The 22,929-nt window shown below is 40.1% G+C and overlaps 1 protein-coding gene across 3 annotated transcripts in view; it reads left to right on the plus strand.

Moving 5' to 3' along the window:
• The window catches only part of nipbla (NIPBL cohesin loading factor a), a 28,356-nt gene extending 6,112 nt beyond the window's left edge, over positions 1-22,244 (plus strand). For 2 of the 3 annotated variants that reach the window (XM_042420110.1, XM_042420111.1), the window contains exons 8-49: positions 969-1,117; positions 2,188-2,278; positions 2,515-2,736; positions 3,006-3,251; positions 3,349-4,100; positions 5,358-5,571; positions 5,719-5,889; positions 6,689-6,862; positions 7,094-7,255; positions 7,405-7,511; positions 7,631-7,717; positions 8,064-8,295; positions 8,763-8,914; positions 9,164-9,244; positions 9,479-9,579; positions 9,805-9,934; positions 10,055-10,137; positions 10,644-10,776; positions 11,012-11,155; positions 11,317-11,403; positions 11,765-11,985; positions 12,173-12,275; positions 12,489-12,587; positions 12,762-12,908; positions 13,871-14,005; positions 14,134-14,232; positions 14,384-14,437; positions 14,524-14,632; positions 14,750-14,880; positions 15,080-15,220; positions 15,342-15,435; positions 15,711-15,865; positions 16,096-16,186; positions 16,407-16,580; positions 16,772-16,962; positions 18,059-18,166; positions 18,626-18,826; positions 19,141-19,287; positions 19,453-19,805; positions 19,941-20,115; positions 20,635-20,832; positions 20,933-22,244. In XM_042420110.1, coding sequence (XP_042276044.1) covers positions 969-1,117; positions 2,188-2,278; positions 2,515-2,736; positions 3,006-3,251; positions 3,349-4,100; positions 5,358-5,571; positions 5,719-5,889; positions 6,689-6,862; positions 7,094-7,255; positions 7,405-7,511; positions 7,631-7,717; positions 8,064-8,295; positions 8,763-8,914; positions 9,164-9,244; positions 9,479-9,579; positions 9,805-9,934; positions 10,055-10,137; positions 10,644-10,776; positions 11,012-11,155; positions 11,317-11,403; positions 11,765-11,985; positions 12,173-12,275; positions 12,489-12,587; positions 12,762-12,908; positions 13,871-14,005; positions 14,134-14,232; positions 14,384-14,437; positions 14,524-14,632; positions 14,750-14,880; positions 15,080-15,220; positions 15,342-15,435; positions 15,711-15,865; positions 16,096-16,186; positions 16,407-16,580; positions 16,772-16,962; positions 18,059-18,166; positions 18,626-18,826; positions 19,141-19,287; positions 19,453-19,805; positions 19,941-20,115; positions 20,635-20,832; positions 20,933-21,295 — 7,007 coding nt within the window. In that variant the 3' untranslated portion in view covers positions 21,296-22,244. The remainder of the gene's footprint in view (positions 1-968; positions 1,118-2,187; positions 2,279-2,514; positions 2,737-3,005; positions 3,252-3,348; positions 4,101-5,357; positions 5,572-5,718; positions 5,890-6,688; positions 6,863-7,093; positions 7,256-7,404; positions 7,512-7,630; positions 7,718-8,063; positions 8,296-8,762; positions 8,915-9,163; positions 9,245-9,478; positions 9,580-9,804; positions 9,935-10,054; positions 10,138-10,643; positions 10,777-11,011; positions 11,156-11,316; positions 11,404-11,764; positions 11,986-12,172; positions 12,276-12,488; positions 12,588-12,761; positions 12,909-13,870; positions 14,006-14,133; positions 14,233-14,383; positions 14,438-14,523; positions 14,633-14,749; positions 14,881-15,079; positions 15,221-15,341; positions 15,436-15,710; positions 15,866-16,095; positions 16,187-16,406; positions 16,581-16,771; positions 16,963-18,058; positions 18,167-18,625; positions 18,827-19,140; positions 19,288-19,452; positions 19,806-19,940; positions 20,116-20,634; positions 20,833-20,932) is intronic. The other variant, XM_042420112.1, reaches the window with a different exon arrangement.
• Positions 22,245-22,929: the final 685 nt, after the last annotated feature.

The raw sequence follows: 22,929 nt of genomic DNA on the forward strand, positions 1-22,929 counted from the left end.
AGAGCAAATATTACAAGGAAGGTTTGAGGAGATTTGTTTTTTGATATGATTTGTGAGGTTCTTATTTTAAGCTGGTGATAGTTTGCTGGTGCAGTTTTGCTTTCTGACATAACGGTGATCTCTAGCAGATGTTATCAGCTTTACATGAACTGTGATGATTTGGTGGCTGTGACTGAATTGTTTTGTCTTATAAATGCACTCTGATGCAAGTGTTATACTTACATATAATTTGCTGCTGTGGTTTTGTAACAAAATTCAATTCCTTCATTGTTAGCTGCTGCTTATTTTCTTTTTCTTTTTCGGTATATTTTACTGCTTAGAATATACAGTTAGTCATCTTTGCCAAAGATGCTTGCCAGAATTTGTGGTGTTTATGTAAATATCAGCCAGGTTTTTGGCTTGGAAATTCATGCCCCCTGAACATGAACAGAATTTGCATTTGAGAGCTGCGCAATTAATTTTATAACGGCTTTGACAATTATTGCTTCCACAATGAAATGTAATTGGTTGCAATATTGTTGCCTTTAGAGTGCTTACACTGGTGCATTAAATTAAACTCCCACTTCACAAGAAAACTGTCTGACCAATAACAGGAGGAACAGGTTTATTTCAAGCAGTCATTTAACAAATTTCTGCTTCCCCAACAGACTTGCAGCTAAAAGCCAGGAAGGTTTGCAGTTTTATAGACTATAACAAGTTTTCTTTACATATGCAACCTGGAAGTTTTGATTGTATATTTTTATGTATAGTGTTCGAATTTAGTGATTCAATTAGCATTTTGCTGGGTAGCTTGAAACCACTCGGTGATCCCTGAAAACACTGAAACCCCACTTAAGTTTCTAGTAAAATCCTTGGTCCAGTAAATGCTTGTTCATTTTATTAGCATGTTTTGTTATTTGTTCTGTAATAATCAACAACTCACTAATAGATGATGAAAAAATGACTCCTTCTCTTCTTCCATCTGAAAGTGTCTGTGGCCAGCCCCATGGTTCCAGGCAGCATACGAAACATCCACGAGGGCAAAGTATCGGGGCAGATGGCCAATGCTGCCAACCATCACTCAGACAGACATGGCACTGAGGACTACCTGAACATTGTGCACCGACTGGGCAATGAGGTATGACTGACAAAGTCTAGAAATGAATGAATAAATTAATTATAATGTGCTAGCCAACCAAGACAAAAATGTATGAATGAACTGCAAAGCCAAAGTGTTGAATAATGATATTTTTAAACAGGAGAAGCTCAATCCAGAAGTTTGGAATATGTATATATTATATATTTGTTAAAATGGGGGGGGATGGTAAACACTACTAAAATGATAAATATCTGTTACGCAATTGACTGCACTAACTGATGAAAAAATTCAGACTCAAGATTTTACAATACTCTTTATGACTAAAGAGTAAACAAGTCAAATGATAGTTTCTAAGCAGTGGTTGTGTAATGTCAACCAACGGCACGAGTTGCTGAATGACACCTGTCGAGCCACATATTTAGCCACAAGTGTGTGTGTGTGGTTGCGTTAGTCTTATTTTTTTCATCGCTTAATCTTAAATGAGTTCAGTTTTAAAAATTCTGTTCTTGTGTTACTCATTTTCTGAAATGACACAGGTTTTGATGTGGAATCTTGATGATTTGTTTCTGTTTTTTTGCCATTAAGGGAGGAGGCCCCAAAGAAAATTAAAGAAATTTTGAATTATCGGTTAATCTGTTGATTATCTCGATTTCATCAATTGTTTGTTCTGTAAAATGAAAATGGTGAAGCACGTCAATCACTATTTCCCAAAGCCCAAGATTCAGCCTCAAATGTCTTGTTTTGTCCCAACCCAAAGATATTCTCTGAATACTTTATAAAACCAGAAAATATTCACATTTTAGAAGCTGAAATCAGAGAATTTAGACTTTTTTTTTCTTTCAAAATGACTTGAAACGATTAATTGATGATCAAAACAGTTGGAAATTAATTAAATTGTTGACAACTAATCGATTAATCAACTAAACGCTGCAGCTTTAAAACACAAAGCACCAAATAATGTGCTCATCTCATTAAAATAGGCTTTATTGGTGACATTTGGACAAAAATTAGTTGTATAAAGCTATTTTTCCAGCTAAATTTTGGTTGGAAGTCTAATGTGAAGCTAATGCCATAATGGCTTACATCTGTCTTGTCTGTATGTTATCTAGGAGGGTGACTCCACCATGAGGAATCCTTCTTTCCCTCTGAGGTCTCCACAGTCAGGCTGCTCTCCAGCAGGGAGTGAAGGAACGCCCAAATGTAAGGATACTGGAAGAGGACGGGAGGCATTGCTATGCAAACACCCCACCTATATTTTTTAATTTAGGGAGAACCCACTTTTGGCTCTGAAAATACTCAAAGTGATGATATGAGCTGAATACATCTTGTGTGTTGTTCAGTTATCATCACAGTGTTGGATGTGGTTTTATGAGCATTTTTACATGCCTTTATGCCTTTGACCCTCTTTTTTTTGTTTGCTGTCTGCTTCCTCACAGCCGGTTCTCGCCCCCCACTGATTCTGCAGTCACCACCTCCCTATGCACCCTCACCAAGGGAGGGAGGACCTGACCAGAAACAGCAGCTCCAACAAAGGAAGAAAACCCCAGCGGTGAAAGAGGAGAAAGATATGTACGACATTGTTAGCTCTCCAAACAAGGACTCCACCAAACTTACCCTCAAACTGTCCAGGGTCAAGTCAAATGAGTCCGATCCCCCAGGTAAGTAAACATTTTGGATCAGATCGATTTTAGTTGGATCTTCATTTTTTAAAATCAGTTTAGTTAGTTTTCTATTGTGTTATAAGGTTTCCAACACATACATCCAGTGTCACACAATAACCTCTGCAACTATCTTATCAATTAGCAGCATTACAAAGAGGTACGTTTTTAAAAAAACAAAAAATCTCGTCAGTTGGAAGCCTTCTAGTAATGAAAACTATCAACCATTTAAATACAACCCTATATAAGTGTTTTTGTTAATATTTCAGGTGAGGTTGTGCCAGGCATGGACCAGAACTCGGACAATATGGAGGCAGAACTGGGCTTTCAGCAGGTGCCTGTCCTCCAGCAAAACCTAGCCCGGCTGCAACAGGGCTCCCTGGCAGGTGGTGCCGGTGGTCTCCAGCCGCCCAGTTCCCCTTATGATGAGGCAGAGCTAGATGCACTCGCTGAAATTGAAAGGATAGAACGAGAGGCAGCTAGTGAGAAGTGTTCCAAGGAGGTGCAAGATAAAGGTGTGCAGGATATCTCTAAATTGTATGAATAAAAACTGAAAAAAACTGTTGAGTGTTTGAGTATATTGTTTTTATATTATTCTCTCTCTGTTTACAGACAAGCCACTGAAGAAGAGGAAACAAGACTCTTTTCCCTTGGAGCCAGGAGCGGGGGGACCAGGTGGCCCCACAGGTGCCCCGGGCAGTGGATCAACAGGAGGTGGCAATGCAGGCAAACTGACCCCGCAAGAGGCCACCGCAGCTGGGAATGGTGCCAGCCGACCTCCCCTCATGGTGAGCATCGACCTCCAGCAGGCTGGCCGAGCTGATGGCCAGCTCGACCCCTGTCTGGCTGCCCCTATTCCAGCCCTTGAGGCCCAACGCTGGCCTGAAGAACCAGCTAGTGGGCCTGCTGCAGTGGAGGGTTCTGACACAGCTTTGCGGTTGAAACCAGATGGACGGCCGGAAGTCATCAAGAACAGGGTCGATAAACATGATAGCAGGAGAGAAGGTCGGGAGTCATCAAAGCACCGGCATGATGAGAAGTCCTCAGACAGACGGGGAGAGATGCCGAAGTCTTCAAACCGAGGGGAACCTGGCCGAGACAGGGACCGAGAATCTGACAGAGACAGAAGGCATCGGAGTGAAACAGGTGGTCGAGACCGACGCTCCCCTGATGCTCGCTGCCGAAGTGACCGAGATCGTTCTGCCTTCCGGGCTTCTTCCATTGGAGAGCCCGGTCGGAGCAGCCATAGGCAAGATGGTTCCAAACCGGCCTCATCTGCTTCTGGTCCTAAACTTCCAGATTCTTTCCCTGCTCAGCTCCTGGGAGGGCATAGTGGCGCACTGAAGAACTTCCAGATCCCTAAGGTGATCTGGGCTGACCCAAACCAAATACATACCCACCTACCAATCATTCAGCTGTCACTGCCTGCAATCTCACAAAACCAAATCACACCACTGCTCACTCTTGTTTTTGTTTTCCCATTTATAAGCCTTTGGTTTATCCCAGGGATTGTTTTAAGAATTTGATTAACACATTAACCTTCACCTAACCATCTATTTAAAGTAGAAAAGTTTGATTTATTAAATTGTCAATCCTGTGTGTATAATCAAGAGCAAGAATCTTAAAGAAATGCTCCACTGCCGTTTCTCAGATGCCGCATGTGGGTAAATGTCTCCTGAAACGACTCAGTCATTCACCCTGTGGAAACTGATTTTTATCAGTATTGCCGAGCCCAAACACCTGGACTCCAAAAAGCCGTTTTTATGTTGACAGTCAAGCTTCCATTTTTTTTCAGCCTGGTTTTTTTTTGTTGTTGTTGTTGTTGTTGTTGTTGTTTTGTTTTTAACAGTACTCTATTGTCAATGCAGTGTTCAGAGGTGCAACCCACAGCCACATGCCATAACCCAGGTGCATGCCCCCACCACAGTAAAGTGTTAGTCAGAGCTAATATTTTCACATCGCAGCTTTTGTGTGTTTACTTACAAAAAAGCAAACACAATTTTACATACATTGTTTTGATGCATAACATCCAAACAATGGCCGCTATTGCACCACTAGAATGGAACATAACCATATGACATTGTACTGTTTGTAGTTGTAGTTGCAGTCATAGTCTGTAGGAAATCATGCGTTGTTGGTTTTATTTGTTAGTTTCACTTCTAAAAATATCTCTGCAAACCAACATACAGCAAACAGCTGGATGTATTTTACAGAATGCACAAACTTTGGTATGCTAATATATTGGCAGCAATTGAAGTGTTACTTCCTTGTAGATGAAACAACCATGATCGCCATCCTCAGCTTTGGCAGGGGGGAGTTGCTACCTTGACACTACATTGTTGAAAATGTACCATGTGTTGATCATTACTCTGTAGAGTAATACTGTGGAGTATTCCTTTAAGTCTTTGTTACCAGAACTATATTGGAAACTAACATCAAAATCACTAATCTCATGTCAGTCAGTTTGATCCATTGTTTGCATTTTATTATCTTGTATTATTTTTTTGTCTGTAAACAAAGCTCATATTTTTTCTGTCCTAAATTTAAAAGTGTGAATTTTATTTAAGTTTGAACTTCATTGAAAGACAACTCAGAGGGCTTTCTTGACTCTTTTCTTTCAGATCAAACGCGATAAGGGTAGCAGTGATTCAACCGAAAGCCCAATCTGGTGCCAGCCAAAGGTTAAACTGGAGAGGCTGGGTTTGGTGCAGGACTTTGAGAAAAGGCCCAAGCCTGTGGTGGTTCTGAAGAAGCTCTCCGTTGACCAGATCCAGAGGATCATTCGGCACAGCAAGTCTGGAAAGAACAGGCTCTCCTCAGGGAAGTCAAGCAAAAGTAAGAACAACATACTATGGAAATGAAAGCACTTTTGTTCATTTCTATGTTATTGTAATTAACTTGAATATAATAACATCTCTATTATCTCTATTATGCTAGCATTGTGTGTATCTTTGAAATCCTAATGGATTGTCACATGTTTAGGTGGTATGGACCCGGCAGTTCTGAAAGAGCTTCCCCCAGAGCTGCTGGCAGAGATTGAGTCAACCATGCCCCTGTGTGAAAGAGTTAAAATGAACAAGCGGAAACGAAGCACTGTAAATGAGAAGCCCAGATATGCTGAGGTCAGCTCAGATGAAGACACAAATGGAGAATGTGAGTCAAATTATTTTAATTCTTGTCAATTCTCGCTGCTAATCTTTGTATAAAGTACAGTTTATTTAGTTTGCAACAATATTCTTAAAATGTAACGAACCTAAAAACACAAGCTGACGGTTGAAGCCTGTTGAGACCATTTTGTTTGAACATTTAGCAGCATGAATCTAAGGATAGCAGTGCTAGTCTGTTGGTCCACTTTGGTCCAGACTGAAATATCTCCACTATTATTTGATGTCCTGACTTTTCTTCTGGCGCCACCAGCAGATCAAATTTTTCACTTATCCTGTGAAATATCTAAACATCTACTAGATTGGCACTAAATTTTGTACAGATATTCCTGGTGCCCAGATGACGTATCCTCTGACTTTTCCTCCACAATGAGGTTTCCATTTGTGGTTTTTAGTGAAATGTCTCAACAACCATTGGATTATTGGATGGATTGCCATGAAATTCGGTACAGACATTCATGTCCCCCTCAGGTTGAATTGTAATCACTTTTATCTCCTGATTTATTATCTAGCGACATCATCAGACATTCCCATCATCCTCAGCTGTGGTTCATGTTATTGCTAATTGGCAAACATTAGCATGCTGTGTTAGCATTTAGCTTAAAGCACTGCTGTGCCTATGTATAGCCTCACAGAGCTGCTAGCGTTGGCTGTAGACTCTCAGTCTTGTTAAAGTTACTGTTGCAAGGAGCTAGTGCTACTTTGATATACCGGTTTCTTTTTATATATATTTAGGGCCTATTTCTTTCAAAGGATCTGTCTGAGTTCTGAATGTTTAATCTCTACAGCCGCAAGGAAGCGTCAGCGTCGAGACAAAGACAGGTCCTGGGACTTTGAGGAGAGGGAACGCCGGGGTTCAGGGGAACATCGGAAAAGCGGGCACCGGGACGGCCGAAGAGGCTCAGGGAGCCGCTACCGAGACTCCTCCGAAGAAGATTCACCGCCACCCAGCATGAGTGAAGGTCTGTGTTCAAGTCATATACCACAGCATTGCACATTAATTTGTTTATTTGTTTGTTTTTCGTTTGAACTGTGTGTGGAAATGATAGAACTGCGTAGATCTTCAGAGTTAAACCCAATGCCACAACAGATTGAGGACTAATGTTCTTATTTCCATATAGAGACACATACATATAAGACATGGCATCAGACTAGAAAGCATAAAAGTTAAGATTTAAGTTTCTCTCACTCAGTTGCCAGAAAAATGAAGATGAAGGAGAAGCAGAAGAAACGGAAAGCATATGAACCCAAGCTTACCCAAGAAGAGCTGATGGACTCGTCCACATTCAAGAGGTTCTTGGCAAGCATTGACAACATACTGGAGAATCTGGAGGATGTGGATTTTACTGCCATGGGTAAATATCATAGCTGACTGGCTATCAAACTATCACTGTAGGCTAAAATTAAATGTGGCTTTACAAATCCAAATACATCAACCTCATCATATTCTATTGTGATTTTGTTTTATGTTTTTTACATTATGTGTTCACTGTATGTTTTCCAGCGGCAGATGATGATGAGATACCTCAGGAATTGCTGCTGGGTAAACACCAGTTAAATGAGCTGGGCAGCGAGTCCGCTAAGATTAAGGCCATGGGCATCTCCAGCAGGGTAATGTGAACTATATTACAAATATAAATATACTCAGGCTTTAGCTGGACTGTTATGGATAGTGACTAGTTGCTGTGTCCTACGCAGGTCTAAATAACTGTTTCTTCTTCTTCTTCTAGATCCCAGCAGACAAGCTGGTGAAGCTGCTGAACATACTGGAAAAGAATATCCAGGATGGGGCCAAGCTTTCCACCCTGATGAACCATGTGAGCCTCCTTTTTCTTCTTGTGTTAATATTCTGCACAGTGGTTCTTTATTGAGATGTGATTGTTAGGTGATTTATTGCAAAAATCCATAAAGTATCCATGTAAAAAAATTAAAGAAATGGTCACTGGTGATAATAGAAAAACTTTGATTGATTAGAGTTTTGTCATTTCACGAATAGATCTTTGCTGCATTTATATAGCATATATAAAATGCTGTACAAGGTCACTTTGCTTTAGTGAGTAAAAATCTTTGGGCTCCAGATAGTGGGTTGTTGCTGTAAAATGTATTCACATTTTTTTTTCCAACATCTCTTCCAACCTTTCTTTCCAACCTTTCCAACCTCAGGACCACGATGCAGAGGATGAGGAGAAGCTGTGGAGAGACCTCATAATGGAGAGAGTCACAAAGTCAGCAGACGCCTGCCTAACGGCCCTTAATATTATGACCTCATCGCACATGCCGAAGGCTGTCTACATAGAAGACGTCATAGAGCGGGTGCTACAATACACCAAGTTCCATCTCCAGAACACACTGTATCCACAGTATGACCCTGTCTACAGGGTTGGCCCACATGGAGGTGAGGTTAAAGAAAAAAACGATACCTCATACTGTGATCTGAATGAAACTGACATGATTGAGTTTTTGGTATGTGGCTGATGTGTAGGTGAGTGAGAACCCTCCGCCAGCATTTTGTAGAAATGTATGATTGTCAATAAAGTTATCTAAGAATCTAAGCAGAACTAAGCTCGATGATGGACAAACTTGTCAGAAAATTATCCCTGATGTCTGAGAATCATAGGCTATTGCTTCCTAATCAGAGGCCATCACTTCCCATCACTATCCTTTTCTGTCTTCATGGACTGTGTTATGATATACCACAGAGTCCCTGTAATTCAGGAAGGGTTAAGCTCAACAGAGTGCCTGCAAAATATATGTATTTTTTTTTTCCGTAATGAAAACCCACAAATTCTTGGTTCAGAAAAAAGTCTTGGAACAAAAGCACTTTGAAAAATGAGTATAACAGGGTTACTCTCATCCATGTAGGTGGCATGTTGAGCTCCAAGGCAAAGCGTGCGAAATGCTCCACACACAAGCAACGTGTAATTGTCATGTTGTACAACAAAGTGTGTGACATCGTCAGCAACATCTCTGAGCTCCTAGAGATCCAGCTACTTACAGACACCACCATACTCCAGGTAAAAACTAAAAATACTGTATGGTTTCAGTTTTCTATATATCCTGGAAAAAAAGTGTTTGACAAAGTAATTAAACTACATTGGAAACCAGATGATGTAAGATGAATCCTTCTTTCCTGCCAGTACCTCTTTGTTCACTACAATAATCTTTTTTTCTCCTTCTAATTTCCACCCTTTTCTATTTTTGCTCTACTTCTCTCTCTCTCTCTCCTCCCTCTTCTTTTTCATTCTATCCTCTCTTTTTCCCAGGTTTCTTCTATGGGAATCACTCCATTCTTCGTGGAGAATGTCAGTGAGCTGCAGCTGTGTGCCATTAAACTAGTTACAGCAGTAAGTTTTTTTTTTTCCCTGTCAAAAAAGTACAGACATTCAGTACTTATCCAAAGATGTTGCTTGCTACCATCTGTATGAATTATACTTTATTGCCTACAATTTATCGCCTTGCAATTTACAGTTAAACACCCCCTCCTCCTGACTTTTATGTGCATCACCTTGGATGAATTTTTACAAAACCACTAAACTGTGAAGGTAAAGAAAACCTGCCTTATTATTTCTTCCCTCCAGGTGTTCTCACGTTATGAGAAGCATCGGCAGCTGATATTGGAGGAGATCTTCACGTCTTTGGCTAGACTGCCCACCAGCAAACGCTCCCTCAGGAACTTCAGGTATGATGTTTCATATGAGTTCACATTTATTTAAGACCATTAGGTGTTGCAGGGAAGATGCATCAAATGAGAGGCTTGGTTATTGTTCAGCTACTGATGTAGCAAGTGATAGATGAGGCAGAGGTGAAGATTTCCCGATGCAAAAGTGACGTCCTTCTACCAGCTCCATTATTTTCCTGTATGATACCCATGATGGCAATGTATCTCGTATCCCTATCTCTAAAGGCTGAACAGCTCAGACCAGGATGGAGAGCCAATGTACATCCAAATGGTGACAGCTCTGGTGCTGCAGCTCATCCAGTGTGTGGTCCACCTCCCCAATGACAAAGACGTTTTTGATGAGTACGACAGCAAGGTGGGAGAGCACGCTCACACACAAATACACTTCACGTCTATACGAACATGCATTCAGACATATTATTTTCTAGCACATGCTGTTCAGGCTAATCTTACAAGTTCATTTTTCTTTTTTTAGGTGGATCAAGATGTGTTGATAACCAACTCGTATGAGACAGCAATGAGAACGGCACAGAACTTCCTCTCAGTCTTCCTCAAGAAGTAATTACTTCCATTTCCATACTGCCCTGTGTGCTTTATACTTGTTGATTATAAAGTTGTATTGTACTAACGCTGTACACACAGTACTGTAGGTATTTATCCTAAACGTTATCATAATATATCTCCATAGAACTGCTACTTTCTGCTCATTTGGAACATTGCTACCTTTCAGGTGTATTACTGCCAGTATTTCTTATGCCCTCTGCAAGCAGCAGAAATGTGCATCAAATCACCCTGTGCATGCTGATTCTGCAGGAAATACAAATAATACAGAAATCCTTTGCCAAATAAATAAATAGCCAAACACTTACCTGTGTTTGAAATCTATTCTACTGACTTGTTAAGCCTTACATATTTTAATTTTCTGTCTTAATTTTCTGTTTGCAAATGCTACCAGTACTTTTTTTCTCATTATACTTTGCTTCTGTTATCTCATTTCTCTGTTATTATTTTCTTGCCTTATGTGTTTCCTCCTCTGCCACTTTCTCTCTTCCCCACCCCCTCAGATGTGGCAGTAAGCAGGGAGAAGAAGATTACCGGCCACTGTTTGAGAACTTTGTCCAGGACCTGCTGTCTACAGTTAATAAACCAGAGTGGCCGGCTGCAGAGCTGCTACTCAGTCTGCTTGGGAGACTACTGGTTAGTGTGACAGAGCTCTTCCTTTCAAAGTGGAAATGCAAATATATGTATTTTAAGTGTTTCCAAGAATAGATCATCTGGCAGAAGCCATTTTAACACTTTAGTGGGTACATCCTCCAATCGTATGCATTTTTTGCATTCTAAGCAAAGAACATGCAAGTGAAAGTCAATCATGGTCTTGAGTGTGATATTATAACAGTGTCACAACTGTGCTTTTCTTGCTTATGTCCATCAGGTGCACCAGTTCAGTAATAAGCAGACAGAGATGGCTCTGAGAGTGGCATCTCTGGACTACTTGGGCACAGTGGCTGCCCGCCTGAGGAAGGATGCAGTCACCAGCAAGATGGACCAGAGATCGATTGATCGAATTCTTCAAGAGGTAGAGAAACCATTTCACTGTTAATGACTATAACTTATAAGTTGATATTCATAGTGACAACAGGAAGTAAAATGGAACAAGCATAGAATTTATGTAGTTTCTCTTTGGATATGGATTATGTGAGTTGTAGCTTTTTATAATCTTCATCTCTGGTTGTGTAGTCTCCAGGTAATGATGAGACCCAGCAGCTGCAGAAGGCTCTACTGGACTACTTGGAAGAGAATGCTGAGACAGATGCTTCACTGGTGGTGGGTTTACATTAGACAAGTGGTGACTTTAAACTCTGTGTAAATATATACAGTCATGTGCATGTTCTGTTAAATTGTATTTTTAGCCACAGATGTAATTTTTCTTGCACCATCACACAGGTAACCTGCATATGTCAGATAAGCATAAAAGTGAAAAACATTGTTTTTTTTTAAAAAAAACAAACAAACTGTAAACCATAAACTCACATCATAATTCACTCAGATTACTCAACAGTGCACCCCATCTTTCTCTTTATTCTCTCTCTTTTTTTTACTGACCACTTAATCTAAAGAAATATTTATTCTCTTAGAAGCTTAAACTGCTACTTAGACGTCCTTTCTTTTCTTTCTTTCTCTCTAGTTTGCTAGAAAGTTCTACATCGCCCAGTGGTTCCGGGATGCCACCACAGAAGCTGAGAAGTCCATGCGCAACCAGAATCCGAAGGATGAGGACTCATCAGACGGACCACAACATGCCAAGGAGCTGGAGACCACCGGTGAAATTATGCAGCGTGCTGAGAAGCGCAAGAAGTTCCTGCGCAACATCATCAAGACCACGCCAGCTCATTTCGCCACACTGAAGTAAGGGCGTGTGAATGTTTTACCAATGTTTTGAATATCAGTCGTAAAACATCAACCTATTTGATAATTATAAGCTTTCACTGTCCTGTCGCTGTCTTTTTTGATATCACAGCTGTCTGTCAGTTACAGTCTCACTCTATAACTTTATAATCCTAAATATATTCTTCCTTTTCTCACTTCTCTGCAGAATGAACTCTGACACTGTGGACTATGACGACTCCTGTCTGATCGTGCGTTATTTGGCCTCCATGAGGCCGTTCGCCCAGAGCTTTGATATTTATTTAACACAGGTAAGATATGAATATTCTTACCTTATGTATCTTAATTGTTTTAATGACTTACAACGGCTGCAGAAAATATCTATAAATCATACACATTATATAGTACAAGTGATGCAAAGGCTGTTTCTGTTATGTAAACTTCTGAAATGAAAAAACAAAAAGTCAGTTTGTGCAATCATAAATGGGTGTCATTTTTACAATTAATTTTTTTGTTTTTATTAGATCTTGCGAGTCCTTGGGGAAAGTGCCATCGCTGTAAGAACTAAAGCCATGAAATGTCTGTCTGAGGTTGTGGCTGTGGACCCCAGCATACTGGCAAGGGTATGTGTGGATCTGTGTTTTAAAGACAGTCTGTCATGTTTGATATGGGCTGTCTTAACATCTGTTCCTCTGCTCTGTTAAAACTTTAAAAACGACAACGTTATCTTGCAGTATTAGGTTGTTTTTTTTTTTGTTTTTTTTTTACTGTGCTGACAGTCTTCTCTATGTCTGCAGTCGGACATGCAGCGTGGTGTCCACGGTCGTTTGATGGACAACTCCACAAGCGTGCGAGAGGCAGCTGTAGAGCTGCTGGGCAGATTTGTGCTCAGCAGACCCCAACTCACTGAGCAGTACTACGACATGCTTATAGAGAGGATACTGGTAAGTAGCCCACTCATGCGTAATAATACTATAAGTATTGTGTTGTATGTTCCTGGATCTCCATTTGGAATATTTCAGCAAATATGTAAATATAAATATGTGCTCAATCACCATAAAAACAGACCACTATTGATACTGGCCTTCATTCAACACTATGTCTGAACACATCCTGTGTAGACACACTGTTAGCACTTCACAATTGCATATTGTGACGTTAACCATTGTACTTTGGACTAGCAGTTGATCGTTATAGCCTAAGCTGCCCGTTGTCCCCCATGTTAGTTCATCAACCTTTTACATAGTAAACTTTTTGATGACTTGTCTGAGTTGTGTTCCATTCATCATACACCTTTTGAGATTGTGAGTTTTACACTTTATAACCCTTTTGAAGCTTATTTTTGGTAAACCCTTCACATGCAAAACCAGTGTAAGTGGTAATGGAGCTGCTGTTGCATGTGCCTGTTTCGGGGCCACATCTTCTACAGTAGCAGGAATACTATTTTCTCTGGTCACTATGTTTACATGAGTAAGCAACACAGGAATTGCTTTTAAAGTTGCTTAAAGTTGTCCCTTACTTTGGATGCTTCAGGTTTGATTTTACCTTATTGAAATAATTACATAAGGAACAAGTTCAGTAGCAGGATTAACGCAGGTCATTAAGGCGACTGTTGTATACGTGCTATTGATTTTGAAATGCAATCCAACACAAAAGATTTGCACTCATTCTTTGTACTCAGCATCTGAGAGGTGAACACATTGCTGTGCCTGTTGTCATGGAAATGTTCATGAGGGTTCATGAGAAGTTCACTTTTCATTATAGTCTTATACTGCCACTTATTGGAAGAAAAATGCTATTGCATCCCATGCAGACATTTGTAAATGGAGACAAAACCCTTGTTTTTGACAAATATTTGCAAGATGTTGCAAAACCTTTATGGATTGAGTTGTTTTTTTGTGCACAGGACACTGGTATCAGTGTGAGGAAACGGGTGATCAAGATTCTCAGAGACATCTGTCTGGAACAACCGACCTTCAGTAAGATTACTGAGATGTGTGTGAGGATGATCCGCAGGGTCAATGATGAGGAAGGTATCAAGGTACGGATCCACTCAATCAATCTGCACCTTTTGTCTTTTCACGAATTTAGTTGTTTTGAGATATGACTCGATTCTTTTCTCATGTGTAAGCCTATTTTGTTTGTATCAATTTTCATTGTCATTCATAGAAATTGGTGAATGAGACATTCCAGAAGTTGTGGTTTACTCCAACTCCAGCCCATGACAAAGAGACCATGACCAGAAAGATCCTCAACATCACTGATGTTGTGAGTTCAACACACGTAACAGTTTGTTGTATCCAGTAATAACAATAATAAACATCAACAAAGACTATATCTTTCATCAACTCGATCCCTTATCATTTTTGTCTAATTTGATCACTGTGTTCTTAATCGTAACATCTGATTTCTTCCTTAGGTTGCAGCGTGCCGAGACACCGGCTATGACTGGTTCGAGCAGCTTCTTCAGAATGTAAGTATTTGGTTTTGGTCTAGCCTGTTGCGAAATATATCAATTTCTAAAACCTGCTAAAATGAACATTTTCCCTCTGGCTCTAGCTTCTCAAGTCTGAAGAGGATGCGTCGTATAAGCCAGCTAAAAAAGCCTGTGTTCAGCTTGTCGACAATCTGGTAGAACACATCCTCAAATATGAGGAGTCTCTTGCAGGTATGTAAAACCATATGAGAGTGTACTTGCACTTAAACATTTAAACTTAACTTTTTTTGCAAAAAGCAATCTGTGAACTTCATGAGTAAAAAGTTTGTGTTTTTATTTCCTCTGTAGAGAACAAAGGTGTAAACTCAACACGGCTAGTGGCGTGTATCACCACCTTGTACTTGTTCAGCAAGATCAGGGCCCAGCTCATGGTCAAACATGCCATGACCATGCAGCCTTACCTGACCACAAAGTGTAACGTAAGTGGCGTTCATTAAATTAACTTAATAAGTAACAATGAAGAAGCTGCCATAATTAAGACATTTTTATTTATTTGTTTTGAATGTTTGTTTATTTGTTTCACCTATTTTGTAATGATTTTTCTCATTGGTGAATTTAAGAACCATCAATCGAGTCACTGTTTTACCAGTAATGAGTGTTATATTATGTCCCCTGCAGACTGCCAATGACTTCATGGTCATCTGTAACGTGGCAAAGATCTTGGAGCTTGTGGTACCTCTGATGGAGCACCCCAGTGAAACTTTCCTTGCCACTATCGAGGAAGACCTCATGAAGCTCATCATCAAATACGGCATGACTGTGCGTAGCAGTGGCTTTTTAGACATTTATATTGCATGCACCACTGTAGTACCAGGTTTACTCTGTGAAATGTAATCCGTGTTGAAGCATAGCGATGACATAATGCTCTTCCTTTCTCTAGGTGGTCCAGCACTGTGTGAGCTGTCTTGGAGCTGTTGTTAACAAAGTCACGCACAACTACAAGTTTGTCTGGGCTTGCTTCAACAGATTCTATGGTGAGATATACAATTAGCAACTTTGATGTTGCATGCACTTTTTTTGCAGTCTGCCATGTTGAGCTTTGAAGTGTCACCTCTTGTACATTCCAAAGTATAAAAAAAGTAATATAAAAAAAGAGAATACCAATATAATACTTACTGTGATATACAGTAAGTATAACACTGTATATAGACACCTAGACCAGTGTGGTGGTCCAGAAAGCAAACAGGTATACAGTTATACAGTAATACTTAAAAATACTTGAATCTACGTCTCTTTTTTTTTCCTCCAGGTGCACTTAACAAGCTGAAGATTCAGCATCAAGAGGATCCAAACAGCACGACGTTAGTAGCAAACAAGCCTTTCCTACTGCGATCGCTCTTCACTGTGGGTGCCCTAGCCCGACACTTTGACTTTGATCTGGAGGAGTTCAAGGGCACCAACAAGGTAGACCACAGTTTATGTTTAATAATGTTTATAATTTGAAATTAAAGTTGAGGAAAGCAATGGGTTGCAGCCACTGATGAAAAATGTTACTGTAACTGCCTGTGACCGCCATGACCAAAATTAGGTCAGATGTGGGACCAAAACCATTGCTTTACCACCTTTACTGCCGCTACAACAAATAATAAAGAATACACTGTCTCACATTATGATTCTGTGTGTGTTGTGTACAGGTTGTTATCAAGGAGAAAGTTCTCGAGCTGCTGCTATACTTCACCAAACATGAGGACGAGGAAGTCAAGACCAAAGCCATCATCGGCTTAGGCAAGAACATCATTTTTTTTTTAATGATTAGGTTTGAAAAATGTTAAAGTCACCATATTTTTGCCTGTAAATTTTATAGCCACTAAGCCTTTAAATTGATTGCCAGCATGAGATGTACTAGAGATGTACTAGGCAAGATTAAGATTTTCTTATACCAGCAGTTGGAGATGGAAAACTGTATCAGTGTTCTCAAGATGTCTCTGCTGTTCTCTTCCCTCAGGGTTCCTTGTAATCATGCATCCCAGCCAGATGTTTGTGCCAGAGGTGAAGACCTTGTACAATGGCATCCTGGCTGATGCCTCCTCTTCCATCAACCTCAAAATCCAGATCCTCAAAAACCTGCAGACTTACCTTCAGGAGGAGGACACACGGATGCAGGAAGCAGACAGAGAATGTACGCAAAGTTGTGGTTGTTGCTGTAATGTAGTTGTGATTGTGAAACTGTTTAATACACAGTGATCAATGAATTGTTGATTTTAGAATTTATACATTGCAAAAATACATTGTGCTACATAAGCTTAATACACACACACACACACACATATATAGAGGCTAATAAACAAATCGTATTTTGTGTCCTTGCAGGGAAGAAACTGTCAAAACAGGAGGATCTGAAGGAGATGGGAGACATCTCTTCAGGGATGAGCAGCTCCATTATGCAGCTTTATCTGAAACAGGTGTTGGAGGCGTTCTTCCATACCCAGTCCAGTGTACGGCACTTTGCTCTCAACGTCATTGCTCTCACACTCAACCAGGGTCTCATCCATCCTGTACAGGTAAGCAGTGAGAACTAGAGAGACAGATTTCATAATTAAAGCATGAATTCACCCGTGAATTCTTTGGAATCAGTAGACTTTTCAAAAACATGGGCAGATACTGTCTTTTCCTGAATAATTATCTGCATCAGAAGAAGTAGAAAAATTGTCAATATAATATCAATATTGCAGTATGAGACTAAATTTAGTGAAGAATCTAAGAGGTAAAGTATCTTAAACATTACTCACACACGTCCATTATTTCATGTCAAAGCAAGTACAAGGAACTTTCATTTTGTGTTGATTTTGCGGCTCCTGTGGACAAAAACCGTAGTGTTTCCGGGAATGAAGACTGCATTTCCCATGAGCACCACTGACTCGTGTTGTAAAGATCTTGATCTGGCTACCACATGCATTTGTTTTGGAAGCTAGAGAAAGAAAGACACAACTTCTTTTTATTTCTAGCCTCTCAACTTTATAAACTTCTATTGATTACCTGGTGCATGTTGGTCATCGTGCTCATAATCACAGAAAGCTTTGTGGTACTTGCTTTGCTTGTCAAATACAATTAATGTTAGCTACATTCAACTAACAAGTGCCATGCCATTGGTCTGACAGCTCATTATTTTGAAACCCCAATAGTTTGAAAAACTTCCCATTGGACCAAAAGCCCATTAGTCCAAAGGCCCGCTGCTGCAAAAATACACACTCTCCCTGGAGTTTTTTGCTTTTTAATATCGTAGTGTATTTTGACATGCAAGTGATCATTTTAACCCAAACCATGATCTTTCCCTTACCCTAACCAAGTGGTTTTGGTGCCCAAACCTTAACCAGACCTTAAACACAGGGTTGGCAAACCATAAAACATATTTCTGTTTTCTTTTTTTTTTGCTCCTTCTGAAGCTCTGTCCTCCAAATTCATGGATGCTCTTGGTCCGAGCAACTTTCTTTGTTTCCCATTTACAGAGCCAGTGCTGTGTATGAGCACCGGTATTTTTTTCATGTTTGTGTTGCTGCCTCGTCATCAGTCATTTAAAATGTAAATTATCTTATACAGATTTTTCACAATTCACAATAGTTGCTTTAACATAACATCTTTTTTGTCCTATCTGTACAGTGTGTGCCCTACCTCATTGCCATGGGAACAGACCCAGAGCCCAGCATGAGGAACAAAGCTGACACGCAGCTTGTGGAGATTGACAAGAAGTACACAGGATTCATCCATGTGAGTTGGTTTTCATTTCTGTCGAGTTCAATAATTATTGCACAAGGCAAGCTTTTTGTACCTGGATGAAGAATGAGGAATTCCAACTTAGCCTCTTCTCCTCAAATAACCTTTGTGCAGCTCCATCTGGAGCCACAAAAGGCTTTATACAACTTTTTTCACATACTGTATGTAGTCGTACTCTGCAACATCTGTAAACAGACTAAAATGTGAAAAGTCGGCGCAGTTCCCCTTTCAATCCACCACTTGAAACTGTCATGTTCCATAGCTGCTTTGTTGCAGGTACTTATTGTGACTGACTTCCATATATGGACCTTTTGCTTGTGCTGGAGAAATGCTCTAACGTGTATATCAGACTTATTATTATTTTCTTGGCATTTTCCCATTGCAGCAGCTGTCTCAACATTTGTCTCAACTGCTAATTTGGTAACACTTCCTCCTCACTTTATCTGTTACCAGATGAAGGCAGTTGCAGGGATGAAGATGTCATACAATTTGCAGCAGGCCATTGAAATGTCTCGTAAGACCATCATAAGAGGTTTTAGACAGGACGAGACCCACTCAGCACTCTGCTCCCACCTCTTCACCATGATCCGGGGGAACAGGCAGCACCGGAGGGCTTTCCTCATCTCACTGCTGAACCTCTTCGATGACAGTGCGGTGAGTAAATGTAAAGTGGTGTATAGTGGTGTTGGCTCATTGAACATGTCAGATTAAAATGACTTGAGCTTGCCAGCAGTCTTGTTGCAGTTGTCTTGGCAAGAAATGTTATAAAAGGTGGCAAGTGTTTTATATGACTGTTATGGATACAGACAACACTATTCTTTTTAAAGAAATACCTTTCTGTCTACCAGAACAGGTTATTTTTGTATAGTATCAATAGTAACAGGTCTTACAAGCGAACTGTGCAATGTGTGTTTGTACCAGGCATTGACCCTCAACCTTGCTCTTCCCTCTTTTCTTTCCTTCTGCAGAAGACAGAAGTAAACATGCTGCTGTTCATAGCGGACAACCTAGCCTGTTTCCCATACCAGAGCCAGGAGGAGCCTCTCTTCATCATGCACCACATAGACATCTGTCTGTCTGTGTCTGGCAGCAACTTGTTGCAAACCTTCAAAGAGGTAGGATAGCATTTTTCAAAGCAGCTCACATCAAACCTCTAGTTGGGGGCACATGTCTCTTCAAGAAATATGGTTGAAAAAAATCCTGAAAAAGCACATCACAGAAAAAAACAGAGAAAAAGTATTAATATTATTATGGTTACATTTTCTTTTTTCTCTGTTCAGCTTCTGTTGAAGGAGCCGAGGCGTAAGGAGAAGAAGGTGTGGAAGCACACATCAGATGGGGAGGATGAAGAGGAAAAAATGAACTGCGACTCTCCCAGGAGCGACGGGGAAGGAAACATCAACAGTGATGACGATGTGGTACGGCGGCCCAAAAAGGCCAGAAAACCAGTAGCAGACTCAGAGAGCTCAGAGTCTGATCTGGAGGATTTGGATGTGGATGATACGGACAAGGTAATGAGGCTCCTCCCAGACAATCCCTCAGGTCTCTTGGACTTCGCTAATGCTGTTCAGGGCATCTTGTTGCTGCTGGTGCTCAAACAGCATCTGAAGAACCAGTATGGATTCTCTGATGGGTAAGAGCTACAAAAACTCTGTCTACAGCCTTTATCTGAAAAAAATATATCTGAACTTTTTTTAGTGTGGATTACTTTTACTACTTCTGACATTCAGCCATGTTTGTAAGTCCCAAGTTTTTTGTCTTTCAACAGTAAAATTCAGAAGTACTCTCCAACGGAGTCAGCCAAGGTGTACGATAAAGCAGTGAACAGAAAAAGCAATGTTCACTTCAACCCACGACAAACCATCGACTTCATCTCCAACAACATGGCTCACGCCACATTGACAAGCGATATCAAGAGGCGGATCGTCAAACAGTACCTAGATGTAAGTAATGAAGCTACATCAGATTTGGAGCCATTGACAATATTTCACGTATATCACTAATAGCTGCTGCTTACAGAGCTGTTGTGTTGTATTATTTTCTGTCTTGTCGTATAAATCAGCATTTAAATGCAAAGTGATTTCCAGTCATCTGATAAATACATTTTAATAAAAAAAAGTTTGTCTCTTTTTCAACTTGGATTTGAAATGAATAAAACATGAGGAGTGAACTGCCTGTATTTTACATTCCTGGTGGTAGCTTCTGCTAAGTTTCTCCTGAGGAAGCATAGCAATGTGCAGACGCCGCTTGTTTTTTATACTGTACGTGACCTTTACTTGTCTGGTATCTGTGGGATATTTTTGTGCCTGTGTCTGCTCAGGAAGAGTTATGCCCTTCAAATCATTGAAAAACCTGTTAGTTTGCACCCAAACTCCACTCCGTCAAATTTGTTTCTTAGAAGTCGATGTAAAGTGTGAAACTTGACTCTTAAAGTTATTTTCTTGTCTTCTCACTCCACACAGTTCAAGGTTCTGATGGAACATCTGGACCCAGACGAGGAGGATGAGGAGGGAGAAGCGTCTGCCAGTGCTAACATCAGAAACAAAGCCATAAACGCCCTACTGGGAGGCATGGGCCCCATGTCGGGACCCAGTCCACGCAATCAGGCGGGACCAGAGACAGATGACGACGACAGTGATGGCGATGAAAGGACCCCAGGGGTGAGATATATAGAAATACATGATGTTTATAAAATACATTTTTAAACTATGGAGAAAAATAGGGCAACCATTTTTTTTTTTTCTTCTATCCTCTCTGCAGTCCTCGCGAAGGTCAAGGCGAGCGGGTGACTCCTCAGACCCCGGCAGAATGAGCGAGACGGTGGATGCTATGGATGTGATCGCCCTTTGCTGCCCCAAGTACAAGGACCGGCCGCAAATAGCTCGAGTCATCCAGAAGACGTCCAATGGATACAGCATCCACTGGATGGCCGGCTCCTACTCGGGGCCCTGGGCAGAGGCCAAGAAACGCGATGGCCGCAAACAGGTGCCTTGGGTGGACACTATTAAGGAGTCGGACATCATTTACAAGAAGATTGCTTTGACCAGCAACCACAAACTGAGCAACAAAGTAGTACAGACTTTACGCTCACTGTATGCAGCGCGGGAAGGAGGGGCTAGCTAATGGCTCCCGTGTGTTTTTTTTTTTTTTTTTTTTTTTTTTTTCCTTTTCTTTTTGTTTCTTTTTGGTCCCCCTGCTCCATTTCTACTTTATCAAAATCCTCTTCCTCCCTGCTCCTGCTCCTCCTCCTCAACCTGCCACCTCCAACGACACAGCCAAACTTCACTGGATTCCTACCCTCCTCTCCTTCCTCATTTTTGTAAGAAAACACAAGAGGGCAAGAATATTTGACACTACATACTTTTACATGAGTTATTCTTGCAAAAATGAAAATGACACAAAACATAAGACTTATTATATTAGAGGGACTGCTATGTTTTGTTTGTGTACAAGTGCAGAGGATAGAATCCAGAAGGCATTAAAGGAATAATTCACCCAAATTATCCCTTAAAATGGTTATCAGAAAAGAGACCTGGAGGGAAATGTTTTGTCAACATTGTTGTGGGAGCTCCTTCGCTGTTGTGCAGCAGATTCTAGTCGCTCATTTCTACTCCCACTGTATCATAGTTTAACACGACAAAAAACTAAAATGTTTATATCTCTGAAGACAAAAAAGCTGTAAAAAAAGAATAAAACCTTAAGTGAATGTTGGAAATTAGTCTTTTTGATGTTCTTATTAAAGTGTTTTTGGAGTTTATTATACTACTAGCACCCTGATGGTTTTTCCTTTTAGCTTTTAGATATTTGAAAGAAAAAGAAGAAAAAAAGAAAAAAAAATAAGAATTTTTATTTTTGTTCACTTTTATTTGTCCATGCTGTACAATGGCAGAGTGCTCTGAATATAATTTATTCTATTTCGAACTACGCATGCAGTATATGTGGCCTATTGCAGGAGGATATTTTGTAAATGTAGATTTTGTTGTATTAGGTCACCCTAGTAATAAGAGGAAAGGGGATTCATACCCTTTTGGTGGAACAAATACTGCAATAAATTTTCTACTTCTCTTTGTCACTTGTCTGCTCCAAGTGTTAATCTGATCTTTTCATTTTGCAAATGAACAAAAGTGTAGGACCTGGATACTGCTAAAACACAGACAGGCCTGAAAGGACTAAGAGAGTTGATCATTCACCTGAAACAAGTTGTTCAAACAAAACAAAAAAGTGTTGTTTCTATAGCACTTGAATATACTTTAATTTATAATTTTGATGTAATTCTGAGTTCTTGTGACAAGGTTTGCTCCTAGGATAGTCAGGCCTCTATGAAAGATACCTAATAGTGTTGTTTTATTGGATATTTTTATGCCAACTGTAAAGACAAGTACATACAAATAGTATGTTTGATCAAAATGATAGTCTTGCTATAATCAGAGCTACATTGGACAATGCATTGGTACATTACAAACTTTTTAAATAATTTAATTCATCCAACTTGGTGACTGATGTGACTTCTAACTTTTTTGCCCTTATAGCTTTTTAGATCACATTCAAATTTACAAATATGAGTTGAGAGATTTTACATGCTGAACAAAAGACTCATGCAAGAAGCACGTACGAATGATTTAATGTGATATTTGTAGCATTCATCAATTTTCATGAATAGATCATCTCTGATCATCTTTTTAATTCTGCGTGCCATTTTTTCATCATCATGGCTGCCAATTTATTTAAAAGGTTTTTTTGGATTTTATGATTTTTAT

The sequence above is a fragment of the Thunnus maccoyii genome, chromosome 9 (genome assembly GCF_910596095.1).
Source record: "Thunnus maccoyii chromosome 9, fThuMac1.1, whole genome shotgun sequence".
Classification (NCBI taxonomy): Eukaryota; Metazoa; Chordata; class Actinopteri; order Scombriformes; family Scombridae; genus Thunnus; species Thunnus maccoyii.